Source organism: Oncorhynchus tshawytscha, linkage group LG06, assembly GCF_018296145.1.
Source record: "Oncorhynchus tshawytscha isolate Ot180627B linkage group LG06, Otsh_v2.0, whole genome shotgun sequence".
Lineage (NCBI taxonomy): Eukaryota > Metazoa > Chordata > Actinopteri > Salmoniformes > Salmonidae > Oncorhynchus > Oncorhynchus tshawytscha.
In genome coordinates, this window is record NC_056434.1 from 51,174,785 (window position 1) to 51,202,677 (window position 27,893).

Below are 27,893 nucleotides of genomic sequence, written 5' to 3' on the forward strand. Positions count from 1 at the left end.
ACCGAAAGGTTGCAAGTTCAAATCCCTGAGCTGACAATGTACAAATCTGTCATTCTGCCCCTGAACAGGCAGTTAACCCACTGTTCCTAGGCTGTCATTGAAAATAAGAATTTGTTCTTAACTGACTTGCCTAGTTAAATAAAGGTAAAATAAATCTATTTTGTATAATATGTTAAGAATTTGCAATATGTATTATTGTATTATTATTATTGTATTATTATTATTTGCAATATGTATTATTATCTGTGTTATGAATTTCAATTTGTTGTGGCTAAAGTTAGCTAGGTAGCTAAAATTAGCTAGGTTAGCGTTGGGGCTTTTGCTGTGAATGTATTACCGCCACATCAGCAGTCATGAGTCATGACCACATTAAAATGCCATGTGACCGCTAAGCTACAGTAATCACCTCTTACGCACTCTGGACATGCTTTAGTAGTACCCAACTCGCTAACGATCATCAGGTCACTAATAATAGAGCCTTGGTTCTCAAGGCTCTATTGTCCCTCTAACATCAATGCAAATGCAATGGAAAATCACATAAAAAACTTGCCATCAAAACAGTATGTGCTTTTAAATCTCACCTCACTGTGATTGATCAATTTGAAGAAAGAAGTTCAACAACAGGTTGAAACTGAGTGGAAAACTTTGTCGTTGTGGATGTTGTTTCAAAGCCTAACACAACGAAAATAGACAGCGCTCTCTGTTGACTCATTCAAAACACTCATATGCATATTAGAGCTTATGCATACGAACAGGCCTATATTGTCACGGATCCCTCCAGTACTGTTGCTCATTCCGTGAACCAGTTTCGGAGGTCTATGTCACCGGTCTCTAGGCACTGAACTGTCTAATTAAGCACACCTGGTTCCTATTTCCCACAGATTGTATTGGTATAAATGTGCCCTTTGTTCTCCATTGGGCTGTCGATTATTTTTCCAATGTCCGTTGTGCCTGTGAGTACCTGTGCTTTGTTGTTTTGGCTTTTTTGCCATTTGGGATGCGCATATATGATTACAGGTCTCGTCCCATGGTGTATCATTGTGCGACTGTGTTTTCAGGTCTCGTCCCATGTATGTATTACGGGTCTCACCCCGTGTATTTATTCGAGGTACTCCTCACTCTTTTGTTTGGGTTTCTACCCTGTGTTTTGTATACGTGTTTCTTTGGTCTTGGTCCTCATGCCTTTACATGGCACGCTGTAATTTGGGTCAATAAAACCCCTTATTACGCATTCCTGCGACTGTCTCCCAATCTTTCACACAACGTGACATATATGTGAGCCAAGTGCAAAAAAAACATGAATTAAAATAACGATTGTGCTGTTATACAATACATAGCCTACCACATATTACGCCTGGCAGAAAAACTGATTTAAGATATCTTTCGTACCTAAATGGTCTAGCCTACTGTATAATCCAAAATTAAACAAATTCAGTTAGCCTACAATTATAGTGCATTTGTATTTGATTTTGAATAGCTTAGTAATAGGGTATTTTTTATATTTTCAGAATTAATTACCTTTTAGCTACATAATATCTTTGTCACGTGCTGACCTTAGTTCCTTTTTTATGTCTCTAATTTTAGTTTGGTCAGGGCGTGAGTTGGGGTGGGCATTCTGTTTTGTGTTCTATGTTTTCTATTTCTATGTGTTTGGCCTGGTATGGTTCTCAATCAGAGGCAGCTGGCAATCGTTGTCTCTGATTGAGAACCATACTTAGGCAGCCTGTTCTCCCACTATGGGTTGTGGGTAGTTATTTTCTGTTTAGTGTTTTTGTTGCACCTTACAGAACTGTTCGTTTGTCAGTTTGTTGTTTGTGTTCACTATTCATCTTTATTTTAAATTATTATGAATACGTACCACACTGCACTTTGGTCCTCTTCCCCTTCTCCCGAAGACAATCGTTACATTCTTACCACCATGCATTTCCATCTCCTCAACTCTCTTTCATTCCTTTCTCGAGCATGCAGAGAGAAGGGCTGTCAACAGTTTAATTAAAGTTGTGAAAACATACTATCTATGTTCCCGAACAGATTTCACTTGGTTCCCAAATGAAGAATTGGGCAGCTACAGTACCAGGGTTGGAGAGCCTATGGCATACAGAGTTTTGATCTGTCACACAGCTAGAGGCTGCATGCTCCTCAAACAGTGGTTGATGCGTGGCGTGAAATAACTGGAATAACCTATGAACCAGCGGGAAAGTGGTGTCCATTTGCTATTTGAGTGCATACAGTGTGCAAAACTCATTTTACATCGTAAAGACAAGATTACATTTAGAATAGTATGATGGTAGACAGAGTGACCAGCGTGTGCATCACGCTGGTCAAGGAAAGGAACAGAGGCAAGGAACAGAGCACAAGCTTTTCTTGTGTCTTTCTCAAATCATCAATAGCCTATAGTCGCATCATGCAGCCCAAATAAGTTTTGATTTCTAAGACAGTCTAAGGTTCTAGTGTATAGGACTTTTACGCTCAACATAGCCACTTCATATGCACACTTGCTCCGGAATGGTAAAAATATAAATATAAAAGTTCAAGTATATTCTTCTTACTGTAAAACCATATATACTGAACAAAAATATACAGTGGGGCAAAAAAAGTATTTAGTCAGCCACCAATTGTGCAAGTTCTCCCACTTAAAAAGATGAGAGAGGCCTGTAATTTTCATCATAGGTACACTTCAACTATGACAGACAAAATGAAGGAAAAAAAATCCAGAAAATCACATTGTAGGATTTTTAGGGAATTTATTTGCAAATTATGGTGGAAAATAAGTATTTGGTCACCTACAAACAAGCAAGATTTCTGGCTCTCACAGACCTGTAACTTCTTCTTTTAGTGTCTCCTCTGTCCTCCACTTGTTACCTGTATTAATGGCACCTGTTTGAACTTGTTATCAGTATAAAAGACACCTGTCCACAACCTCAAACAGTCACACTCCAAATTCCACTATGGACAAGACCAAAGAGCTGTCAAAGGACACTAGAAACAAAATTGTAGACCTGCACCCGGCTGGGAAGACTGAATCTGCAATAGGTAAGCAGCTTGGTTTGAAGAAATCAACTGTGGGAGCAATTATTAGGGAATGGAAGACATACAAGACCACTGATAATCTCCCTCGATCTGGGGCTCCACGCAAGATCTCACCCCGTGGGGTCAAAATGATCACAAGAACGGTGAGCAAAAATCCCAGAACCACACGGGGGGACCTAGTGAATGACCTGCAGAAAGCTGGGACCAAAGTAAAAGCCTACCATCAGTAACACACTATGCCGCCAGGGACTCAAATCCTGCAGTGCCAGACGTGTCCCCCTGCTTAAGCCAGTACATGTCCAGGCCCGTCTGAAGTTTGCTAGAGAGCATTTGGATGATCCAGAAGAAGATTGGGAGAATGTCATATGGTCAGATGAAACCAAAATATAACTTTTTGGTAAAAACTCAACTCGTCGTGTTTGGAGGACAAAGAATGCTGAGTTGCATCCAAAGAACACCATACCTACTGTGAAGCATGGGGTGGAAACATCATGCTTTGGGGCTGTTTTTCTGCAAAGGGACCAGGACGACTGATCCGTGTAAAGGAAAGAATGAATGGGGCCATGTATCGTGAGATTTTGAGTGAAAACCTCCTTCCATCAGCAAGGGCATTGAAGATGAAACGTGGCTGGATCTTTCATCATGACAATGATCCTAAACACACCGCCCGGGCAACGAAGGAGTGGCTTCGTAAGAAGCATTTCAAGGTCCTGGAGTGGCCTAGCCAGTCTCCAGATCTCAACCCCATAGAAAATCTTTGGAGGAAGTTGAAAGTCCGTGTTGCCCAGCAACAGCCCCAAAACATCACTGCTCTAGAGGAGATCTGCATGGAGGAATGGGCCAAAATACCAGCAACAGTTTGTGAAAACCTTGTGAAGACTTACAGAAAACGTTTGACCTCTGTCATTGCCAACAAAGGGTATATAACAAAGTATTGAGATAAACTTTTGTTATTGACCAAATACTTATTTTTCACCATAATTTGCAAATAAATTCATTAAAAATCCTAAAATGTGACTTTCTCATTTTGTCTGTCATAGTTGAAGTGTACCTATGATGAAAATTACAGGCCTCTCTCATCTTTTTAAGTGTGAGAACTTGCACAATTGGTGGCTGACTAAATACTTTTTTGCCCCACTTTAAATGCTAAAAATAAATGCTGAAATAAAATGTCCAGCACAACACAAGGTATAAAATGCTTATTTCTTTCCAATTTTGTGCAGAAATGTCATGTTGGTATAAAGGGTCGGGAGACAGGTGCAGGATTGCATAATAGTTTTTTTATTTCACCCTAATTACAGCGTGCCATGGAAAGGCACGGGGACGAAGACCAAACAAACACGTATACAAAACACAGGGTTGAAAAGAGCGAGGAGTGCCTCGTATAAATAACACAAGCGCACAATGATACAACACGGGACAAGACCCGTAATCATCTGCACAGTACAAGTGGCACGAAAGCCAAAGGATCTCACACGACCAACGGACATTGTAACCATAATCGACAGGACAATGGTGAACAAAGGGCACACTTATACAATTACTAATCAGTGGGAATAGGGGCCAGGTGTGCATAATGACAGTTCCGGAGGGATCCGTGACAAGAAATGTGTTTACATCCCTGTTAGTGAGTATTTTATCCTTTGTCAAGATAATACATCCACCTGACAGATGTGGCATATCAAGAAGCTGATTAAACTGCATGATCATTACACAAGAATTACTGCACAAACTGTCATAGACGGTTTCAGTGAAGCTCATCTTCGTGCTCATCGCCCTAACCAGGGTCTTGACCTGACTGCAGTTTGGCGTCGTAACCGACTTCAGTGGGCAAATGCTGGCACACTGGAGAAGCGTATTCTTCATGGATGAATCCCAGTATGAACTGTACCGGGCAGATGGCAGACAGCGTGCATGGTGTCGTGTGGGCGAGTGGTTTGCTGATATCAACGTTGTGAACAGATTGCCCCATGGTGGCAGTGGGGTTATGGTATGGGTAGACATAAGCTACGGACAACAAACACAATTTAATTTTATTGACGGAAATTGGAATGCACAGAGGCCTATTGTCATGCCATTCATCTGTAGCCATCACCTCATGTTTCAGCATAATAATGCACTGCCCCATGTCGCAAGGATCTGTATAAATTGCCTGGAAGCGGAATATGCTCCAGTTCTTCCATGGCCTGCATACTCACCAGACGCCGCCCATTTGGTATGCTCTGGATCGACGTGTACGACAGCGTGTTCCAGTTCCCACCAATATACAGCGAGTTTGCACAGCCATTGAAGAGGAGTGGGACAACATTCCATGGGCCACAATCAACAGTCTGATCAACTCTATGTGAAGGAGATGTGTTGTGCTGCATGAGCAAATGGTGGTCACACCAGATACTGACTGGTTTCCTGATCCACGCCCCTATGTACGCGTATTTGTGACCAACAGATGCATATCTGTTTTCCCAGTCATTTGAAATCCATAGATTAGGGCCTAATGAATGTATTTCAATTAACTGATTACCTTATATGAACTGTAACTCAGTAAACATGTTTAAATTGTTGCATGTTGCATAAAATAATGGCACGGGACTTATAAGCGTATCTTGTCTGCTAAGCTAACACCCGATGGTATGTGGCATAGACAGATACCATACCAACTCATATTCTGTTCTTCTGAAATCCATTTTCTTCATATCATAATGTTTCTTTAAACCAACCTAAAATAAATCATTGATTTGTTGTGATGGTGTATATTCAATTGATTTATTAGACTTTTTAAAATATACAGTTGAAGTCAGAGGTTTACATACACCTTAGCCAAATATATTTAAACTCAGTTTTTCACAATCCCTGACATTTAATCCTAGTATAAATTAGGTCTTAGGTCAGTTAGGATCACCACTTTATTTTAAGAATGTGAAATGTCAGAATAATAGTAGAGAGAATGATTTATTTCAGCTTTTATTTCTTTCATCACATTCCCAGTGGGTCAGAAGTTTACATACACTCAATTAGTATTTGGTAGCAAAAAACTGTTTAACTTGGGTCAAATGTTTTCCACACTGTTTAAAGGCACAGTCAACTTAGTGTATGTAAACCTCTGACCCACTGGAATTGGGATACAGTGATTTATAAGTGAAATAATCTGTCTGTAAACAATTGTTGGGAAAATGACTTGTGTCATTGCACAAAGTAGATGTCTTAACCGACTTGCCAAAACTATAGTTTGTTAACAAGAAATTTGTGGAGTGGTTGAAAAACGAGTTTTAATGACTCCAACCTAAGTGTAAACTTCCGACTTCAACTGTAGATGTTCCATAGACGCGGATCAGCGACTATTACGCGGCTTGTATGTGTGGATGCCTGGAGATGCTAAACATGTTTATGCAAATTATTGGGCAATTACCGTGACACTGTCAGACTTTTGCATGACAATAATCAGCTGACAGAATTTCATGACCACCACAGCCTTAGTTAGGGTTGAAGTTAGGGTCATGGTTAGGGTTAACGTTAGGGGAAATGTATTGGTCACATACACATATTTAGCAGGTGTCATTGCGGGTGTAGCGAAATGCTTGTGTTCCCAGCTCCGACAGTGCGGTAATATCTAACAATTCACAACAATACACGCAAATCTAAAGTAAAAGAATGGAGGTAAGAACTATATAAATATTAGGATGAGCATTGTCGGAGTGGCACTGACTAAAATACAGTAGAATAGAATACAGTATATACATATGAAATGAGTAAAGCAGTATGTCAACATTATTAAAGTGACTAGTGTTCCATTATGCGAGCAGTGCAGTTGATGTACCAGGTGGTGATACATTTCTTCAGCCTCCTGAGGTTAAAGAGACACTGTTGTGCCTTCGTCATCACACTGCCTGTGTGGGTGGACCATTTCAGATCGTCGATGATGTGTACGCGGAGGAACTTGAAGATTTTCACCTTCTCCACTGTGGTCCCGTCGATGTGGATAGGGTCGTGCTCCCTCTGCTGCATGCTCTCTCCATGATCAGCTCCCTCGTTTTGTTGACGTTGAGGGAGAGGTTATTTTCCTGGCACCACTCCGCCAGGGTCCTCACCTCCTCCCTGTTGGCTGTCTCATCATTGTTGGTAATCAGGCCTACTACTGTTGTGTCGTCTGCAAACTTGATGATTGAGTTGGAGGCATGCGTGGCCAAGCAGTCATGGGGGTACAGGGAGAACAGAAGGGGGCTGAGCACACACCCTTGTGGGGACCCTGTGTTGATGATCAACGTAGCGGAGGTGTTGTTTCCTACCTTCACCACCTGGGGGTGGAAGTCAGGAAGTCCAGGACCCAGTTGCAATGGGCGGGGTTCAGTGGTGGATGCTGAGCTATAGTCAATGAACAGCATTCTTACATAGGTATTCCTCTTTGGAGCGGGCCACGTCGTTGGCACTGTGTTACCCTCAAAGAGCGCAAAGGAGGTGTTACGCCTGTTTTGTGCACTCAGTATCTATTGTCAGAGCTCTCTGGTCTTCATTTCTTTTGACAGACTCCACCTGCTGACATCTCTAACAGACTGTTTCTCCATGCAATGAATGTGTCCCAAATAGCACCCTATTCCCTATAGGCCCTGGTCAAAAGTAATGCACTAGGATAGGAATACCAAATAGCACCCTATTCCCTATAGGCCCTGGGCAAAAGCAAATCACTATATAGTGAAACGATTGCCTTTTGGGATGCGGCCGATGACAACTTAAAATCCCCGTCACTGAATGAAAGAGGATATGAAAGGAAAAGGGATGAAAGGACCTACAGCTGAAGAGATATGAAAAGGAAAATAAAAATATCAGTCAAACCAGTGACATTATGACTGCTGCTAATGGTGTATCGTTTGACACCATCATTGGAAGCGTTAGACACAGCGACTGAGACTACTGGGGGCTTCGTGACGCAATAAAGGAGCCATGAAGGAAACAGAGGGTGTGTGTGGCGTCAATGTCGACGAGAGGAATTAATATGTAATAGACATTTTTTTCTTCTTCTGTGGAATATCCTCTAAAAACGGTATATGAAAGCCTAGGGGAATGTCTAGATGACGTGATGTTCAACAGGAAGAGTTGTTGATGTCAAATATCTGCCTTATTCATGGGGTTGTCTCGAAGACATCTCGCTAAAAATATCCCACAAAAAATCATCAAATGAAACCGAAGGCACAAGTGAAAGTGTGTGATGTTTTAATGTCTTTCCCCATCTTGTTGAGTGGAAGAAGACAGAATAAGTTAGTATAAGTAATGTGGTGGTAGAGTGGAGAGGAAAAACAGATAGACGTGATTAGGAGAAGATGGATAAAACATTGTGGAATGTGTGTGTGTGTCTGGAATGGGAAGTGTTCTGGCAGCCCCCCTCACACACACACACACACACACACACATACTGGTGTGTAAATCCTTGATAAGGCAAAGGGCCCCTTCTCCTGATCCATCACATACACTCTGTGTTCCCTCTCTCTCCCTCTTTTCCTTTCCGTTTTTCCATTTTCCGGGCGAGCTCTCAGCCTCTCAGGCGGGAGATTGCGATGTAGCGGCTGCAGAGCGGGAACGGGGGACGATGGCCTGACAGTAAATTAATGACTGCGATGGCGTGATTAGAAGGGACTGCCGCCCACCGTCAGGCTGCATTGGATGCTGTCATAATAATCACTGCCTTTGATTACCAGTAATTGAAAAAGTTGTCTGTGGATGGCTGCCACCCGGTACAGGCAGAGAAGAGAGGGGCGAGCTCCTCTCCTATCAGCGAGAAAGAGAGGGAAGATGACGAAGTGCTCCTCTCATACTGGAGAGGAACACGGCAAAACACTTTCCTGCTAAAAGCTTAAGATATAGCCTAATACATCTGGTGAAGAATTGGCCCTAATCAATCCCTCATGTTCCTCTATTTAAATGCACAGTGCCCAGTGAAAGTACACACCCCTTGTTCAGCTTGCACATTTTGCTGCCTTAAAATGAAATAAAATAATTTATAAAATAATTTTAATGTACTCCACATTTCAAAGTGAAAGTGAAAGAACAACTATAAACTCATAAAAGAAACATCCCCTTTTCAGGACCCTGTCTTTCAAAGATAAGTCGTAAAAATACAAATAACTTCACAGATCTTCATTGTAAACCCTTAAACACTGTTTCCCATGCTTGTTCAATGAACCATAAACAATTAATGAACATGCACCTTTGGAACGGTCGTTAAGACACTAACAGCTTACAGACGGTAGGCAATTAAGGTATCAGTTATGGACACTTAGGACACTAAAGAGGCCTTTCAATAAATTGCAATGTCCTTACTGTGAGACGCTTAAGACAGCGCTACAGGGAGACAGGATGGACAGCTGATTGTCCTCTCAGTGGCAGACCACGTGTAACAACACCTGCACAGGATCGGTACATCCGAACAGCACCTGCGGGACAGGTACAGGATGGCAACAACAACTGCCCGAGATACAACATGAACACACAATCCCTTCATCAGTGCTCAGACTGTCCGCAATAGGATGAGAGAGGCTGGACTGAGGGCTTGTAGGCCTGTTGTAAGGCGAGTCCTCACCAGACATCACCGGCTACATCGTCGCCTATGGGCACAAACCCACCGGCGCTGGACCAGACAGGACAGGCAAAAAGTGCTCTTCACTGACGAGTCTCGTTTTTGTCTCATCAGGGGGTGTTTATCGTTGAAGGAATGAGCGTTACACCGAGGCCTGTACTCTGGAGAGGAATCGATTTGGAGGTGGAGGGTCCGTCATGGTCTGGGGCGGTGTGTCACAGCATCATCGGACTGAGCTTGTTGTCATTGCAAGCAATCTCAACGCTGTGCGTTACAGGGAAGACATCCTCCTCCCTCATGTGGTACCCTTCCTGCAGGCTCATCCTGACATGACCCTCCAGCATGACAATGCCACCAGCCATGCTGCTTGTTCTGTGCGTGATTTTCTGCAAGACAGGAATATCAGTGTTCTGCCATGGCCAGGAAAGAGCCCGGATCTCAATCCCATTGAGCACGTCTGGGACCTGTTGGATCGGAGGGTGAGGGCTAGGGCCATTCTCCCCAGAAATGTCCAGGAACTTGCAGGTGCCTTGGTGGAAGAGTGGGGTAACATCTCACAGTAAGAACTCGCAAATCTGGGGCAGTCTATGAGGAGGAGATGCACTACAGTACTTAATGCAGCTGGTGGCCACACCAGATACTGACTGTTGATTTTGACCTCCCCTTTGTTCAGGGACACACTATTCCATTTCTGTTAGTCACATGTCTGTGGAACTTGTTCAGTTTATGTCACAGTTGTTGAATCTTGTTATGTTCATACAAATATTTGCACATGTTAAGTTTGCTGAAAATAAATGCAGTTGACAGGGAGATGACATTTCTTTTTTTGCTGAGTTTAGAACATTTTCAGAGCTAATAAAAATAAATGAAATGTCTTGATTGCGTATATCTTCACACACAAGATTCTACCGACTTTGAACAATTGTTATGGCAACACACAGTATATTAATTGTTTTTGTCAAAATTGCACAAGCTCAGTAAATTTGGTTGGAAATCATTGATGGACAGGAATACTCAAATAATATAAAAATGTATTTGTCACATGCTTTGTAAACAACAGATTTAGACTAACAGTGAAATGCTTACTTACGAGCCCTTACCAATGACACGCAGAGAAGAAATATAGAAACAATTATAATACAAGGAATAAATACACAATGAGTAACGATAACTTGGCTATATACACCGAGTACGAGTTGATTGCCAGGGGTACAAGGTAATTGAGGAAGCTATGTACATACAGTATAGGTAGGGATAAAGTGACTAGGCAAAAGGATAGACAATAAACAGTAGCAGCAGAGTCAAAAGAGAGGTGCAGTGAAATGTTGTTTTACAGGGTCAGGAATAGTAGCATGGCGCCCCTGGACCGAATTATGGTTAAGTGCCTTGCTCAGGGGTACATTGACAGATGTTTCACCTTGTCTGCTCAGGTATTCGAACCAGCAACCTTTTGGTTACAGGCCCAATGCTCTAACCACTCGGCTACCTGCCACCCATCCGGAGCTGTTTAGGGTCCTGTTGGTTCCAGGCTTGGTGCATCGGTACCACTTGCCGTGGTACCAGGGCCTTTCTCTGACATCGCCTGGTATAGAGGTCCTGGATGGCAGGGAGCTCGGCCCCAGTGATGTACTGGGTGTACCGTCTGTACTGCCTTGCGTTCGGATGCCAAGCCGTTGCCATACCAAGCGGTGGTGCAGCCAGTCAAGATGCTCTCAATGGTGCAGCTGGAGAACTGTGGAGGATCTGAGGGTCCGTGCCAAATATTTTCAGACTCCTGAGGGGGGAAGAGATATTGTCGTGCCTTTACTACCGTGTTGGTGTGTAGACCATGTTAATTCCTTAGTGACGTGGACACGAAGGAACTTCAAGCTCTCGACCCGCTCCACTACAGCCCCATTGATGTGGGTGGTCTATGATCAGCCACTTTGTCTTTCTGACGTCGAGGGAGATGTTGGTGTCCTGGCACCACACTGCCAGGTCACTGGCCTCCTCACTATAGGTGGTCTCATCGTTGTTGGTGATCTGGCCTGCCACCGTCGTGTCGTCAGCAAACTTAATGATGATGTTAGAGTCTTGTACGGCCATGCAGTTGTGGGTGAACAGGGAGTACAGGAGGGTACTAAGCACGCACCCCTGAGGGGCCCCCATGTTGAGGTTCAGCGAGGTGGATGTGTTGTTGCCTACCGTCACCACCGGCTCTTCAGGAAGTCTAGGATCCAGTTGCAGAGGGAGGTGCTCAGTCCCAAGGTCCTTGGCCTTGTGATTAGCTTTGTGGGTACTATGGTGTTGAACGCTGAGCTGTAGTCAAAGAACAGCATTCTTACATAGGTGTTCCTCTTATCCAGGTGGGAGAGGGCAGTGTGGAGTGTAAAAGAGATTGCGTAATTTGTGGATCTGTTGGGGTGCTATGTGAATTGGAGTGGGTCCAGGGTGTCTGAGATGATGGTGTTGATGTGAGCCATGAACAGCCTTTCAGAGCATTTCGTGGCTACAGATGTGAGTGCTACAGGGGGATTGGCATTTAGACAGGTTACCTTGGCGTTCTTGGACACAGGGACTATGGGGGGCCTGCTTGAAACATACACTTATTTCAGACTGGGTCAATATTCAAACCTTGTCTCTGATTTACAAACAAATGTAAGTCAGGATTGAGACTGGACCACTCAGGAACACTCCATATCCATCTACAGGAAAGCCACTCGGGTGTATTTATTTTTTGTAATTGTCCTGCTTCAGAATTCTAGGGTGGGTTTTCCTCTAACATCATGCTGCAACCACAATACTTGAAAATACAGAGAGTTCAAATCAAATCAAATCGAATCAAATCAAATTTTATTTGTCACATACACATGGTTAGCAGATGTTAATGCGAGTGTAGCGAAATGCTTGTGCTTCTAGTTCCGACAATGCAGTAATAACCAACAAGTAATCTAACTAAACAATTCCAAAACTACTGTCTTATACACACAGGTGTAAGGGGATAAAGAATATGTACATAAAGATATATGAATGAGTGATGGTACAGAGCGGCATAGGCAAGATACAGTAGTTGGTGTCGAGTACAGTATATACATATGAGATGAGTATGTAAACAAAGTGGCATAGTTAAAGTGGCTAGTGATACATGTATTACATAAAGATGCAGTAGATGATATAGAGTACAGTATATACGTATACATATGAGATGAATAATGTAGGGTATGTAAACATTATATTAGGTAGCATTGTTTAAAGTGGCTAGTGATATATTTTACATCATTTCCCATCAATTCCCATTATTAAAGTGGCTGGAGTTGAGTCAGTGTGTTGGCAGCAGCCACTCAATGTTAGGTGTGCCTTTTAACAGTCTGATGGCCTTGAGATAGAAGCTGTTTTTCAGTCTCTCGGTCCCAGCTTTGATGCACCTGTACTGACCTCGCCTTCTGGATGATAGCGGGGTGAACAGGCAGTGGCTCGGGTGGTTGTTGTCCTTGATGATCTTTATGGCCTTCCTGTAACATCGGGTGGTGTAGGTGTCCTAGAGGGCAGGTAGTTTGCCCCCGGTGATGTGTTGTGCAGACCTCACTACCCTCTGGAGAGCCTTACGGTTGTGGGCGGAGCAGTTGCCGTACCAGGTGGTGATACAGCCCGCCAGGATGCTCTCGATTGTGCATCTGTAGAAGTTTGTGAGTGCTTTTGGTGACGAGCCGAATTTCTTCAGCCTCCTGAGGTTGAAGAGGCGCTGCTGCGCCTTCTTCACGATGCTGTCTGTGTGGGTGGACCAATTCAGTTTGTCTGTGATGTGTATGCCGAAGAACTTGAAACTTGCTACCCTCTCCACTACTGTTCCATCGATGTGGATAGGGGGGTGTTCCCTCTGCTGTTTCCTGAAGTCTACAATCATCTCCTTAGTTTTGTTGACGTTGAGTGTGAGGTTATTTTCCTGACACCACACTCCGAGGGCCCTCACCTCCTCCCTGTAGGCCGTCTCGTCGTTGTTGGTAATCAAGCCTACCACTGTTGTGTTGTCCGCAAACTTGATGATTGAGTTGGAGGCGTGCGTGGCCACGCAGTCGTGGGTGAACAGGGAGTACAGGAGAGGGCTCAGTGTGGGGCCCCAGTGTTGAGGATCAGCGGGGTGGAGATGTTGTTGCCTACCCTCACCACCTGGGGGCGGCCCGTCAGGAAGTCCAGTACCCAGTTGCACAGGGCGGGGTCGAGACCCAGGGTCTCGAGCTTGATGACGAGCTTGGAGGGTACTATGGTGTTAAATGCCGAGCTGTAGTCGATGAACAGCATTCTCACATAGGTATTCCTCTTGTCCAGATGGGTTAGGGCAGTGTGCAGTGTGGTTGAGATTGCATCGTCTGTGGACCTATTTGGGCGGTAAGCAAATTGGAGTGGGTCTAGGGTGTCAGGTAGGGTGGAGGTGATATGGTCCTTGACTAGTCTCTCAAAGCACTTCATGATGACGGAAGTGAGTGCTACGGGCGGTAGTCGTTTAGCTCAGTTACCTTAGCTTTCTTGGGAACAGGAACAATGGTGGCCCTCTTGAAGCATGTGGGAACAGCAGACTGGGATAGGGATTGGTTGAATATGTCCGTAAACACACCAGCCAGCCGGTCTGCGCATGTTCTGAGGGTGCGGCTGGGGATGCCGTCTGGGCCTGCAGCCTTGCGAGGGTTAACACGTTTAATGTTTTACTCACCTCGGCTGCAGTGAAGGAGAGGCCGCATGTTTTGGTTGCAGGCCGTGTCAGTGGCACTGTATTGTCCTCAAAGCGGGCAAAAAAGTTATTTAGTCTGCCTGGGAGCAAGACATCCTGGTCCGTGACAGGGCTGGTTTTCTTTTTGTAATCCGTGATTGACTGTAGACCCTGCCACATACCTCTTGTGTCTGAGCTGTTGAATTGAGATTCTACTTTGTCTCTATACTGACGCTTAGCTTGTTTGATTGCCTTGCGGAGGGAATAGCTACACTGTTTGTATTCGGTCATGTTTCCGGTCACCTTGCCCTGATTAAAAGCAGTGGTTCGCGCTTTCAGTTTCACGCGAATGCTGCCATCAATCCACGGTTTCTGGTTTGGGAATGTTTTAATCGTTGCTATGGGAACGACATCTTCAACGCACGTTCTAATGAACGCGCACACCGAATCAGCGTATTCGTCAATGTTGTTGTCTAATGCAATACGAAACATATCCCAGTCCACGTGATGGAAGCAGTCTTGGAGTGTGGAATCAGATTGGTCGGACCAGCATTGAACAGACCTCAGCGTGGGAGCTTCTTGTTTTAGTTTCTGTCTGTAGGCAGGGATCAACAAAATGGAGTCGTGGTCAGCTTTTCCGAAAGGAGGGCGGGGCAGGGCCTTATATGCGTCGCGGAAGTTAGAATAGCAGTGATCCAAGGTTTTGCCAGCCCTGATTGCGCAATCGATATGCTGATACAATTTAGGGAGTCTTGTTTTCAGATTAGCCTTGTTAAAATCCCCAGCTACAATGAACGCAGCCTCAGGATGTATGGATTCCAGTTTGCAAAGAGTCAAATAAAGTTCGTTCAGAGCCATCGATGTGTCTGCTTGGGGGGGAATATATATGGCTGTGATTATAATTGAAGAGAATTCCCTTGGTAGATAATGCGGTCGACATTTGATTGTGAGGAATTCTAAATCAGGTGAACAGAAGGACTTGAGTTCCTGTATGCTTTTGTGACCACACCACGTCTCGTTAGCCATAAGGCATACGCCCCCGCCCCTCTTCTTACCAGAAAGATGTTTGTTTCTGTCGGCGCGATGCGTGGAGAAACCAGCTGGCTGCACCGACTCCGATAGCGTCTCTCCAGTGAGCCATGTTTCCGTGAAGCAAAGAACGTTACAGTCTCTGATGTCCCTCTGGAATGCTACCCTTGCTCGGATTTCATCAACCTTGTTGTCAAGAGACTGGACATTGGCGAGAAGTATACTGGGGAGTGGTGCACGATGTGCCCGTCTCCGGAGTCGGAGACTACGTTTCCCTCTTTTACAAAGTCGTTTTTTTTGGTCGCCGGCTGGGGTCCATTCCGTTGTCCTGGGTAAAAGGCAGAACACAGGATCCGCTTCGCGAAAGTCATATTCTTGGTCGTACTGATGGTGAGTTGACGCTGCTCTTATAATCAGTAGTTCTTCTTGACTGTATGTAATGAAACCTAAGATGACCTTGGGTACTAATGTAAGAAATAACACGTAAAAAAAACAAAAAACTGCATAGTTTCCTAGGAACGCGAAGCGAGGCGGCCATCTCTGTTTCCCGCGATGTTGTGTTCTATTGGATTTGACCCAGACCTGTAGTTATTCATTTATTAGTTTTCTTTCATTCTGAAAATGTGTATAGATCGGTAGGAAAGTTGTATGGATCGGTAGGGGGAAAAAATCAATGTAATCCCTTTTTAGATTACATTTTAAAAGCAGCACAATTTTAAGATGTCCACTTTCTGAGAAGGCATCACCTGTACCTGCACCTGTATCATTAAGTCCTTATCTTGGGTTATAAATGGTATACAGATAGTATACAGTGGAAAGAGAACATGGAGGCTAAACAAGACAGACATACTGCACAAGAGTTTTTAATAATGAATCTTTTGATGGCTCTTTTTCTCCCTAACCCAACACCTTGTCTATCACTCCTCAAGCCGTTGTGCTACAGGAAATCATCAATGTCCTTGCTTAATGAAATGGCGAGCCAACATTTCATTACCTATATTATATTTCCGCTGGGATGTAATGGCAGGGTGCCCACATTATGATTTTTCATCAGACTGAGGTAATTTCAGAAATCTCTCTCTCATTTTGATAAATGAAGGAATAAACCATCACTCTGAAAATAGAGGCATTCAGCTCTGAACTATTGACGTACGTTAAGTGAAGGTGGGTTAGCGTGGAATATAACTGCTCCCGGAGCATCAAAAAAAAGAAGGGTGCAAGGCAGGCTGCAAAGCACACACAATATAATATGATTTGTTAATAGAAATGAGGCATAAAGAAAAGAGGGTTAATATATTATATTTGTGTTGCCTCTAATGCCAAGGCTGAAGCAGAGGCGACACACGTGGATGAGCAAATCTCTTTAGAGAAATAACTCGAGCTCGGTGGGTGGAAGGAAAGGAAGCTTCTCGAACAAATTCAAATGAAACAAAAGAGAAAATGTAATCATCATACATCACTCAAAGCAAAGCCAGACTGGCAGCAAAGTTCACCTGGTCCTCAGTGATGTGGAAATAAAGAATATTCGTACAGGGGGGAAGGTGAGAGGAGGAGTTGGGGGTTTGGTGGATGGAGAGAGCCAAGTGTCCACATGAAGCCCGTTTATCATCGCCTCCTGTCTCATCTGCATCTAGATCCGTGTCTGTGTGTGTGCGTGTGTGTATCTGTGTGTGTGTGTGTGTGTGTGTTTAAATTATAGGCTTAAATCATCATCTGTCAAACTAACCCAGGAGTCTGCCCATGCACCTGTGGGTTAGTTCAGCACAAACAAAGATGGAAGAGGAGGATTGGTTTGACTTGACACCTTGCTGTATTCATGGGGGGGGAAACGGAATCTTGTTACGCTCAGGGCTTTATTTTAACAAACCTAACGCCGTGGTAAATCTCGCGGTAGTGTTATAGGTTCACGGGTGAGTCCAAAATATTTGAGCTATTTTCACAACCGGGAAAGGGCTGGGTTTTGATGAATAAATAAGTTGTGAGTGGGTCGAGGCTTGGTCCCTCACTGGCCAATCAGAACGTGCTCCTTGTGGGGCTAAATATGTGGTGGTTCAAGTTGTGTATTTACTGTCTTTTGTATATTGTGTTCTCATCAACTCCAATTACAATGTTAGTCCATTATATAGCCTGGTTCGTTAAAGGGATACTTCAGGGTTTTTCATTTCATTTTAATTCAGGGTTTAAAGCCCTTTATCGACTTCCACAGAGTCACATGAACTTATGGATAAATGTTTTATGTCTGCATTCAGTACGCAAGAAGTCCAAATGTAGTTTCGAGAGCCAATGCTAATTAGCATTAGCACAATGACTGGAAGTCTATTGTATCTACTAGCATGCTAGCAGTTAACATAGACTTCCAGTCATTACACTAACGCTAGTTAGCAATTGCGCTAACGCTAGTTAGCAACGTCCTTTAAAACATCATTGCCAAAATCCTGAAGTATCCCTTTAAATAGCCTGCCCCATATTTGCTCAATATTTTTAAACATATTTGCAGTTCCCATTGTTCTAATTGCATTGCTTCAATATGAAAAAACATTGTTAAACATAGGCTATAGCATTCACAAGAGCTTGGCCTACTGTTAATTGTAGTCTGGACATGCCAAACGTAGTCAATAAGCAAGATTACATTCACTAGGCTATTGATAAGGCCTAAAAAGACAGTGTATAACTATAATAAAAACAAAACAACAATTTGTTTTAAATAGGCTATGCACAGGGTTTGGCAGGTCACTTTCTAAAAGGAATCCGTTACAGTTACTAGTTACCGGTCCAAATTTGTAATCGGTAACTAGTAACTTTGGATTACCCAAACTCAGTAATGTAAGCTGATTACATTCTGTTACTTTTAGATGACTTTCCCTTTAAGAGGCATTCGAAAAATGTATGTTACCAATTGAACGACATCTATTGCAGGATAAATCAATGTTAAAGTTTACATAGCTGGCCATATATGGATGTTCAATTTTACTTTATGGGTTGGTTATGTGGGCTTCTTCTAACCCATCGCTTTCTACTACATATAATAATATGATTAAATTACATCTTTACATTAAAAAACAAAGTCTATGCAAATTCCAGTCATTCCAATAAATGTTATATCCCTTGAGCTTCAAGAATATGACTTGGAAATATGGAAGTTTAGATTAGCCAAATTGTTATACCTGATTTTTTAAAATGATTCTGTTGTCATGGAGGACTGATTGGGCTCATTGATTTGAGTTGAGAAAAATGCTGCGCTCATGGAATGGCATGCTTTGAGCCCTACTGGAAAGGACTATTTACATGTGAAAAATGAATGCCATATGCTGCATTTGCTATAGGCCTATTGTTTACCTTTTGTTGTTGACACTTTGGTATCTTGATAATATGCAGCTGTTTAAAGGGCAAATCCACAGATGAAGCAATAACAAAACAGACACCCGCCTGTGTTTTGATAAAAAGCTGAGGGATGGGCCTGGAGAAATGTAACCACTCTCAGATTAATAGACTGAGCTTTGGACGCAAGGACTGACCATCCATGATATAAAAAGAATGGTTTAAATCATGTTATGGGGCTATACAGTGTTTGTTTACATTTACAATGTTTACAAACATTGAAAAAAAACAAGCTTATATTTTGGGTTCTCATGGAGTGTGACAGAACTAAGCTCATGAGGCATTTATAAGTTATACTTAAGCAATAAGGCCTGAGGAGGTGTGGTTTTGCTGTTGCAATTATAAACTGGTTACCAATGTAATTAGAGCAGTAAAAATAAATGTTTTGTCATACCTGTGGTTTACGGTCTGATATACCTTGGCTGTCAGCCAATCACCATTCAGGGCTTGAACCACCCAGTTTATAATCTTCAAGAATGAATGGATTCGGAAAGTATTCAGACCCCTTGACTTTTTCCACATTTCTTTTACGTTACAACCTTATTCTAAAAATTATTAAATTGTTTTTTCCCCTCATCAATCTACACACAATACCCCATAATGATGAAGTAAAAACAGAATTTTAGAATTTTTTGCTAATTTATGTAAGACAAAAAACGGAAATATCATATTTAAATAAGTATATGGCACGGCAGGGTAGCCTAGTGGTTAGAGCATTGGACTAGTAACTGAAAGGTTGCAAGTTCAAATCCCCGAGCTGACAAGGTACAAAATCTGTCGTTCTGCCCCTGAACAGGCAGTTAACCCACTGTTCCTAGGCCGTCATTGAAAATAAGAATTTGTTCTTAACTGACTTGCCTAGTAAAATAAAGGTAAAAAAATAAAAATTCAGTACTTTGTTGAAGCCCTTTTGGCAGTGATTACAGCCTCGAGTCTTCTTGGGTATTAAGCTACAAGCTTGGCACACCTGTATTTGTGGAGTTCCTCCCATTCTTCTCTGCAGATCCTCTCAAGCTCTGTCAGATTAGACGGGAAGCGTTGCTGCACAGCTATTTTCAGGTCTCTCCAGAGATGTTCGATGGGTTCAAGTCCGGGCTCTAGCTGGGGCACTCAAGGACATTCAGGGACTAGTCCCGAAGCCACTCCTGCGTTGTCTTGGCTACGTGACGCTTGGCTTTCAGGACAAAGAGTTTCATCAGACCAGACAATCTTGTTTCTCATGGTCTGAGTCTTTAGGTGCCTTTTGGCAATCTCCAAGCGGGCTGTCATGTGCCTTTTACTGAGGAGTGGTTTCTGCCACTCTACCATAAAGGCCTGATTGGTGGAATGCTGCAGAGATGGTTGTCCTTCTGTAAGGTTCTCCCATGGCCACAGAGGAACTCTAGAGCTCTGTCAGAGTGACCATTGGGTTCTTTGTCACCTCCCTGACCAAGGCCCTTCACCCCTGATTGCTCAGTTTGGCTGGGCGGCCAGCTCTAGAAAGAGTCTTGGTGGTTCCAAACTTCTTCCATTTAAGAATGATGGAGCCACTGCGTTCTTGTGGACCTTCAATACTAAAGGAATGCTTTGGTAACCTTCCCCAGATCTGTGCATCGACACAATCTTGTCTCGGAGGTATACGGGCAATTATTGCGACCTCATGGCTTGTTTTTTTCCCTAACATGCACTGTCAACTGTGAGACAGGTGTGTGCCTTTCCAAATCATGTCCAAACAATTGAATTTACCACAGGTGGACTCCAATGAAGTTGTAGAAATTCTCAAGGATGATCAATGGAAACAGGATGCACCTGAGCTCAATTTCGTGTCTCATAGCAAAAGGGTCTGAATACTTTTGCAAAAATGTCTAAAAACCTCTTTTCGCTTTGTCATTATGGGGTATTGGGTGTAGATTGCTGCGGAATTATTTGTATTTAATCCATTTTAGATAAGGCTGTAACGTAACAAAATGTGGAAAAAAGTCAAGGGGTCTGAATACTTTCCCGAAGGAACTGTATGTATATATTTAAGTCATTTATAAATCCAAAAATGGATCATGCAACTACAGGTTTCCCCTTTAAGTCTATCAAAAGTGTGCGAGTTTGAGCATGTGTCCATTAAGCCTATGGATTTTTGTTTTTATCAGCATCAATTAGATTGAGCAATAAAAGCCCCACTTTTATTCCATAGGCTGGGATCCGCACTATGCAGCTGTTGCAAGAGTGCATTTTTCACTGGCTGTCAATTGGTTTAAAAACAATGATTGATAGACAGCTTAAACTTCTTGAATTCAACCCTTATTGGGTTCAAATACATATTTAGATTTGTCAACAACCACAATCTGTAAGGTGCAAATAGTGATGAGAGAGCAGCAGCGAAATTCACATCAATAATAAGTGATATCCGTATGGCCGTAGACTACACCACTGCTGTCATCCTTACCTCCAAGCGTTTATTCAAGTTGGATTATCTTTGGATGTCAACAGCAGTCGCACCATTTGAAGACAGGGCTTGGACTGTAGCCTACAATAGCCTATTTCTGCTCTTTTCCCGTGATCCATCAAAAACATTTGGTGTGTCATCATAGTGGTCTCAGACATGTGGTCAGACTTGCGTTCAGACTTGCTCAGGTGGAACAAATTTAAACTTGCACCTTTTTTTCAATGCTGATTTGAATGTCATTGAGAAAACAGAGAAGTGTAAAACATTTTTTTTTTTCGCAACATCCTTTATGAATTTTAAAATAAGTAAGGATCTAGTTTTTCAAAAGTATCTGTAATCTGATTGCTGGTAATGTAACGGATTACAGTTACCAGTTTTTGTAATCCCTTACATGTAACAGATTACATGTAATCCATTACTCCCCAACCATGGCTATGTGTAAATACAGTTACAGGCACCATTGCTTCCTGTTGGCGTATAATACAGACAAGGCATTTTAGACTTATGCAGGGTTTTACAGACATCCAAAATTTTCAAAGGAGCTGGTTAAAGATCCAATATAAAGAGACAGGTAAAATGTCCACTCACCGTTACACTGCTCACAAATGTAATATTTTATAAACATCATGGAACCATCTTTCAGATCATATTTGCAGACAAATACCAGACAAATTATCATTGCATTTGAGCCATGTACGTTCCTACCATAAACCCATGGATGGTGAATCGTTTGAAGAAATTTGAAATTGGCATGTTGTCGCATGTTTTTAAGGGCACACGTCAAATATTTCCACCCCTCCCACCTCAAGGCAAACAAGATGGCATAGGACAGGTAAATGACCAACCCTGGGGCCAGGGTTGGAAAATGTCAGAGCGCTGGCTTTTACAAGTTGAAATTGCCAAAGACCGTAAGTTTGACACTAGCGCCGCCTTAACCCCAGCCAAAAATAGAGCCCTCAGTATTTTACAGGGCAGATAACTTTTTTTTTCTCTCAGATGCCTCAAATAGGAAAGAGTTAAGGCTGTGAGGTTGCTACACTTTCAGTGAGTTATAACCAATGACACATTAGAAATATTCCCTCATGAAGACCTCATAGTGCATCATTATTGGCAGCGGCTGTGGCTGTAAAAGGTCCTGTAGAGATCCTGAGCTGTCTGTCGTGTGTATGTAGTGTGACCTATCATCTATCTGTCACCACTTTCCCCTAGGGACAGGGCTGTGGAGTCAATAATAACTGAGCCCTTCCCTTATTGGTAAAGCCCCGTTATGAGATGTGGTGTGTGTGTGTGTGTGTGTTTTGTTTGTTTGTCAAACGTTGTTCACAACTATGACGGGAGGTGTAATCAAGTCTTACCTCATACTCAAACTCCTCTGTCCTCCCTCCATCAGCTCTCCCCTCATAGTAATCCTGTTCCATGGTGTGGAGAGAGTGACAGCTGTCAGGAAAAAAAGAGAGAGAGAAATAGGCAGGAGACAGAAAGAGAACGAGAGAATGAAATTAGTTAAGAGGGAGCAGTGCCAAGGGAAGGCTTCCTCAGAATAATGTATATATACAGTACCAGTCAAACGTTTAGACACACCTTTCAAGGGTTCAAAGGTTTTTCTTATATATATACTTTAAAAAAAACTATTTTCTACATTATACAATAATAGTGAAGACATTAAAACTATGTAGTGACACATGTGGAATCATGTAGTAACCAAAAAAAGTGTTAAACAAATCCAAATATATTTTGTATTTGAGATTCTTCAAAGTAGCCACCCTTTGCCTTGAGGACAGCTTTGCAAACACTCTTGGCATTCTCTCAAACAACGTCATGAGGTAGTCTCCTGTTGTCTTTGTGCCGACTTGCTGTAACTCTCTGTGGTTCTAAATCAGGAGTTGTTTTAAGTAAACTGTCAAAAACGTTAACTTGCCTAACCATGTCGTAGGTCATGTAACTGTTTGTTACGCAATATATGCTTTGTGGACTTCACCAGACAAATGTTTTTCTCTGGTTCTGTGATGAAACAGATGTATGCGTGACTGTTGTCTGGCTCCCGAGTGTTGCGTTGTCGAAGGCACCGCATCTCAGCGCTAGAGGCGTCACTACTGACACCCTGGTTCAAATCCAGGCTGAATCACAACCGGCCGTGATTTTGGGAGTCTCATAGGGCGGCGTACAATTGGCCCAGTGTCGTCCGGGTTTGGCCGGTGTAGGCCGTCATTGGAAATAAGAATTTGTTCTTAACGGACTTGCCTAGTTAAATCAAGCCCTTATTGTATATCACGGTGGCGTATGAACAAATGGGTTATAGGTCAAACAAGGCATTGATCACAACATAGGTTGTAATATGGCTTTTTTCCTGGCTTGGCTTCCCCAGTGATTTTATCCATGCACTGCCACTGAGAGGGAGTCTCTCTCTCTCTTTCTCTCTCACACACAATCGCTCTCTTACATACACTGACTGTAAGTGACAGTTTTCTTTGCCTTTTTCCTGCATGAGACCGCTAAGAGGAGAGGGAGAAAGGATGTCAGGATGATGCTGTCTAGGATGATGCTGCGTGCTGTTGCATACCCAGGCATCTCTCTCTCTCTCTCTCTCTCTCTCTATCTCTGCCCTTGAATTCTGTACAGTGAATACACTACTTTATGTATCTCATGCACAGAGCAAAACAGCTTTGCTTTGGGGGTTTGTAAGGTAATTTTAGATCATAATGAGCGCTATCAAATACCACACACGCTATTTTTGACATGAAGCATTCACTTCTGAATTCACAAACATTGAACATATTGAATTTATTCCCATTATAAATTCAATTTCATTGCGTCTGTGAGTGCATACAAACACGTGTTATTCTGTCCCAAAACAATCTTCTGGTGACAAAATGAGCCTTGTAAACGTCAAAATGTTTTATCCTCTGGCACTACAATATTGCAGCACATCGTAACATTGTTGGCCGTGTGTGTTTGTGTGTGTGTGTGTGTGTGTGTACATTGAACACAATTACACAGCTTTACTGCCCACGTTCAAAACCCGGGGAAACAAACATTTGTTGTATCTATAAAATGTGCCGTAATCTTGGCGTCCGCACCTGATCGCAGATGAAGAGGAGAAAATGTCTCTTTTATGGGTCACATTGATTACATTTAGGAGTATAGCCCGGGGCTATAACTAGGCTGTGAATGAATGTTGCACTGTATTGCCTGGTTTTATTAGCCCATTCGGTTTAATCACCTTGTAAACCTTCCATGAAACCAAATGGCTATGCCAAGCAGTACCAATTATTACAAGCAGGCCCTGTGGGTAGTGGTGCTACTGAGTTATGGAGAAAATATCTTACATTATGAAGGAACAAAGGGTTGGATCTCGTCAGGTTTAAAGGGTTGGGTCTGGTCATGTTGTGGGTTGATGTACAGCAGTGACACATGTAGATTGCTCATAGCATGACATGGTTAGTCTCAATTTGACACAGACCATGTTTCTTTCTGAAACATGTGATAGTCTTTTATTACAGAAAAAAATCTAATCTCTAAAGACTAAGCACTTCATGTAACTAGGGCTGTGGCGCTCACAACATTTCGTCAGCTGGTAATTGTCAACCAAAAAGCGGTTGGTCTCACGGTTATTGACCGTTAATTAACATAAACACGTGTAGCATCTCCTGGCTTCCACACTATTGCAGACCTTTGGAACATCTACTTTTAAATATATATATATAAATCTGTGTAATATAGATCCATGATTTATTTTAGACAGGTCTAAAGAAGCACGATCTGAAGAAAATATAGTCTATTTCAGAAGAACAGAATAGCATACTCTGAGTTGTCCTTAAGTTAGGTCCTGATCTGGCTATGCCATATGGCTGTGGGCTACACTAGTTCATTTAGCAGACAGGTTTTGCTAAGAATTCCGTGGCATTATTTTCTATTGTTTCATACTATGAAGAATACAATTGAACAAAGCTGAATAAAATATACATATTTTCTCCAAACGATTTGAGGGAGTGCGCACATGCGTCTATTCTGTGTTGAGCCGTTAACAAAGAAATAGGTCCTCCTATATGCTTAATTTAGAGTTATTAATATATATTTTGTTGTTCGACAAGCTGCATGATGCGACTCTAATGATGATTTGAAAAAAGTTTCTTGAAAGGCATGTGCTCTGCCTTGTTTTTTTTTTGCTTAGGCTGAACACATTCATTAGTCTCTCATTCATAATTTTACAAGCGCTTGATAATGCCTTGAATTTCACGGCGGCATCCCCTTTGTGGCCATAATGCACCATAAAAAAATCCATGCCTTTGTTGTGCCCTTTTCCCTGAATGCTGGGCCCTCCTACATCACATGATCGGGTCTTAATCACAGGCTACAAGTGAAGACAGACACATCGGTGACGCAACTGTGTGCGTCCTTATCTAATTCCGAGATGCATATTGAAGATATTGGAAGAACTGTCCACAATTACTTTTCGTCAGCCAACAAGATGATTAGGCCTAACGAACAGCAATGTCAGTCCCTAGCCTATGTCAATCCCCCATAGTACAAAAGTCGACCTATTCTATTCTGTGCGAGAAATAAAGAAATACTCCAAACATAGTCTGGGACAGGGGTGGGATGCAATAGATCCGAAATTAATACAGCCACTAACATTGCAAAAATATTTTTTATGCAATGTGGCTGACACAACAGATCAGAACGTTTAGCTTAAAATGCTGAAAAACTAATAGGCTATTTCTTCACATTATAAGCGCAGCAATGCCCACATGGCAGTAGGCTATAAGCGCAGCAATGCACACATGGCAGTAGGCTATAAGCGTTAATGTTCCATTAGCGGGAAAACACCATTATCAAAAGTGACCACAAATGCGATTATGCATCTAATGCTTTTGTTATAAAGGTGCATTTTCATGGCGAAAATTATCTTCCCCAAACTTGAAACCCACTGCTCTTGTGTACCAGTTAGGCTCTAAATCCCCTGTAAAGCGGATTAAAGTGCTTCACTTTAAAACGTTTATATTTTATTTATTTTTTGGGCCACTTTAGTTGTGATACAAACCTTATCAAAACATATAGGCCTATGGGCTCGGCTACATGAGGTGTGCGACTATGATTCGAAAAAGTCGCAAAATAATGTATGTTTCTTATGCTGGGCATCATTCTCAAGTGACAATATATAAGTGATAGGCTAATATTGTCACCCATCAGCCTATTTCTGATTTAAACTTCCCCTTTGTGGCCGTAATGCACCCTGAATAAATCCAATGCGAAACAGGGTCAGCGGGAAAAAATACATGTCATCTATGCACTTAAATAGTGAATGGAGGACGCTTTTCCCGTAGTTCATTTTCATGCCAGCCAACGGTCACGTGGAATTTGACTGCCTTCATGACTTGTAACTGCTGGTGTGCCGGGAATACAGTCACCGCAACAGCGCTACATGTAAACTCCAACTCTCCAACTGACATTGGATACTTGTTTCATTTAATGTACCTCCATCTGACATTGGATACTTGGATCCAAGACAATTAATTGTTCATGGGATGTTGTTGGAATTAATTATCAACTTAACATACTGTATCCCTCATTCACAGAGTCGCAATTAACTTCTCAGCTTCGGCAAGAGAAGCCCCCGAACAGCTTATATTTCACCGTCTCAGTCCCTAAAGAAGAAATCCAGACATTCTTCATGCTAAACTTAATCTTGATCTTAGTTTTCCTTCCCTTAGAGATGAATACAATATGAACAAAAACAAAAGGAAAGAGAAAAGACTGAAACCATTTTTATTTTGTTGTCTTCAAGGAAACCCCCAGTTGATACTTGAAACTCTCTAAATTGTGAGGGTCTACCTCGAGTATAGATGTTGTAAGACTGGATTTTCTGACAGCCAACAAGAGATTGGTCTCTTTGGCATTGTAATTAAGCTTCAAGCCTTGGAAATATTATTGTACTGTGTGAATAAACAATGAAACTCAATCTCAGGTGGATTTATGTTTGTAGTCTTCTTAGCTAAAGTAGTACATTATTTATTTATAGTCGCTCTGATCAGATCTAGCCTACCTGTCACACAGAAGAGCCATGTGTCAGCTGATCTCGGATCAGTTTAGCTTTTTTTTTGCCATAAAGAATAAGATAACATGGACACGGGGGACCTGATCCTAGATCACCATTCCTACTGTTGAGACGCGGCCCGGGTCAGATCTTACCTGTCAGACAGCAGGAAGGGGCAGATGTCCGGCACGGGAGGAGTGGTGGCCCGGAGCTTGGCCAGGGCCATGATATGTTCAAAGGTGATGTCGGTCTGCGTGCACATGTCCACCACGTCCACTTCCTGAGTGGAGCTAACATGGCTGCCGCGGCCAGCAGTGTTCCTCCTGAGGACCTGCACCACAATGGGTTCCTTAGCAGAGCGAAACGCCTCCACTGCCTCGTCATGACTGGCCTTGGAGAGGTCCTTTCCATTCACCTGCATAGGACAGGAGAGAAGGCAGTTCGAAATAAAGTTACTGTAAAGATAGTGAAAGATAACAGTTACTGTAAAGTACTTTGTGACTACTGTTGATGTATGGCTCTTCCTTCCCACTCACATGTTAGAAACAGGGGAGGTTACAGGTACTGTAACACTGTTTACTGAATTCATGAAAAGACAAAAGCTACAGAGGACAGGATAGATTTGTCAGACACAGACCCATTAGGCAATTGGCTTGTCAGTTTTGTCATGTGGTCAATCAGATAATACCTCACTATAAGCAGGACGGTATTATGCTAGAAGAGTTGTGTGTTATTATGACATATTAGTAGATGA

At 42.5% G+C, this 27,893-nt stretch overlaps 1 protein-coding gene across 1 annotated transcript in view; it reads right to left on the minus strand.

Annotated features, from left to right (window-relative positions):
• The window catches only part of LOC112253496 (PDZ domain-containing RING finger protein 4-like), a 201,252-nt gene that overhangs the window by 32,009 nt on the left and 141,350 nt on the right, over positions 1–27,893 (minus strand). Inside the window, exons 3-4 of the mRNA XM_042323347.1 lie at positions 27,295–27,554; positions 22,461–22,542 (exon numbers count right to left, since the gene is read on the minus strand). Of these exons, the coding sequence (XP_042179281.1) occupies positions 22,461–22,542; positions 27,295–27,554 (342 nt within the window). The remainder of the gene's footprint in view (positions 1–22,460; positions 22,543–27,294; positions 27,555–27,893) is intronic.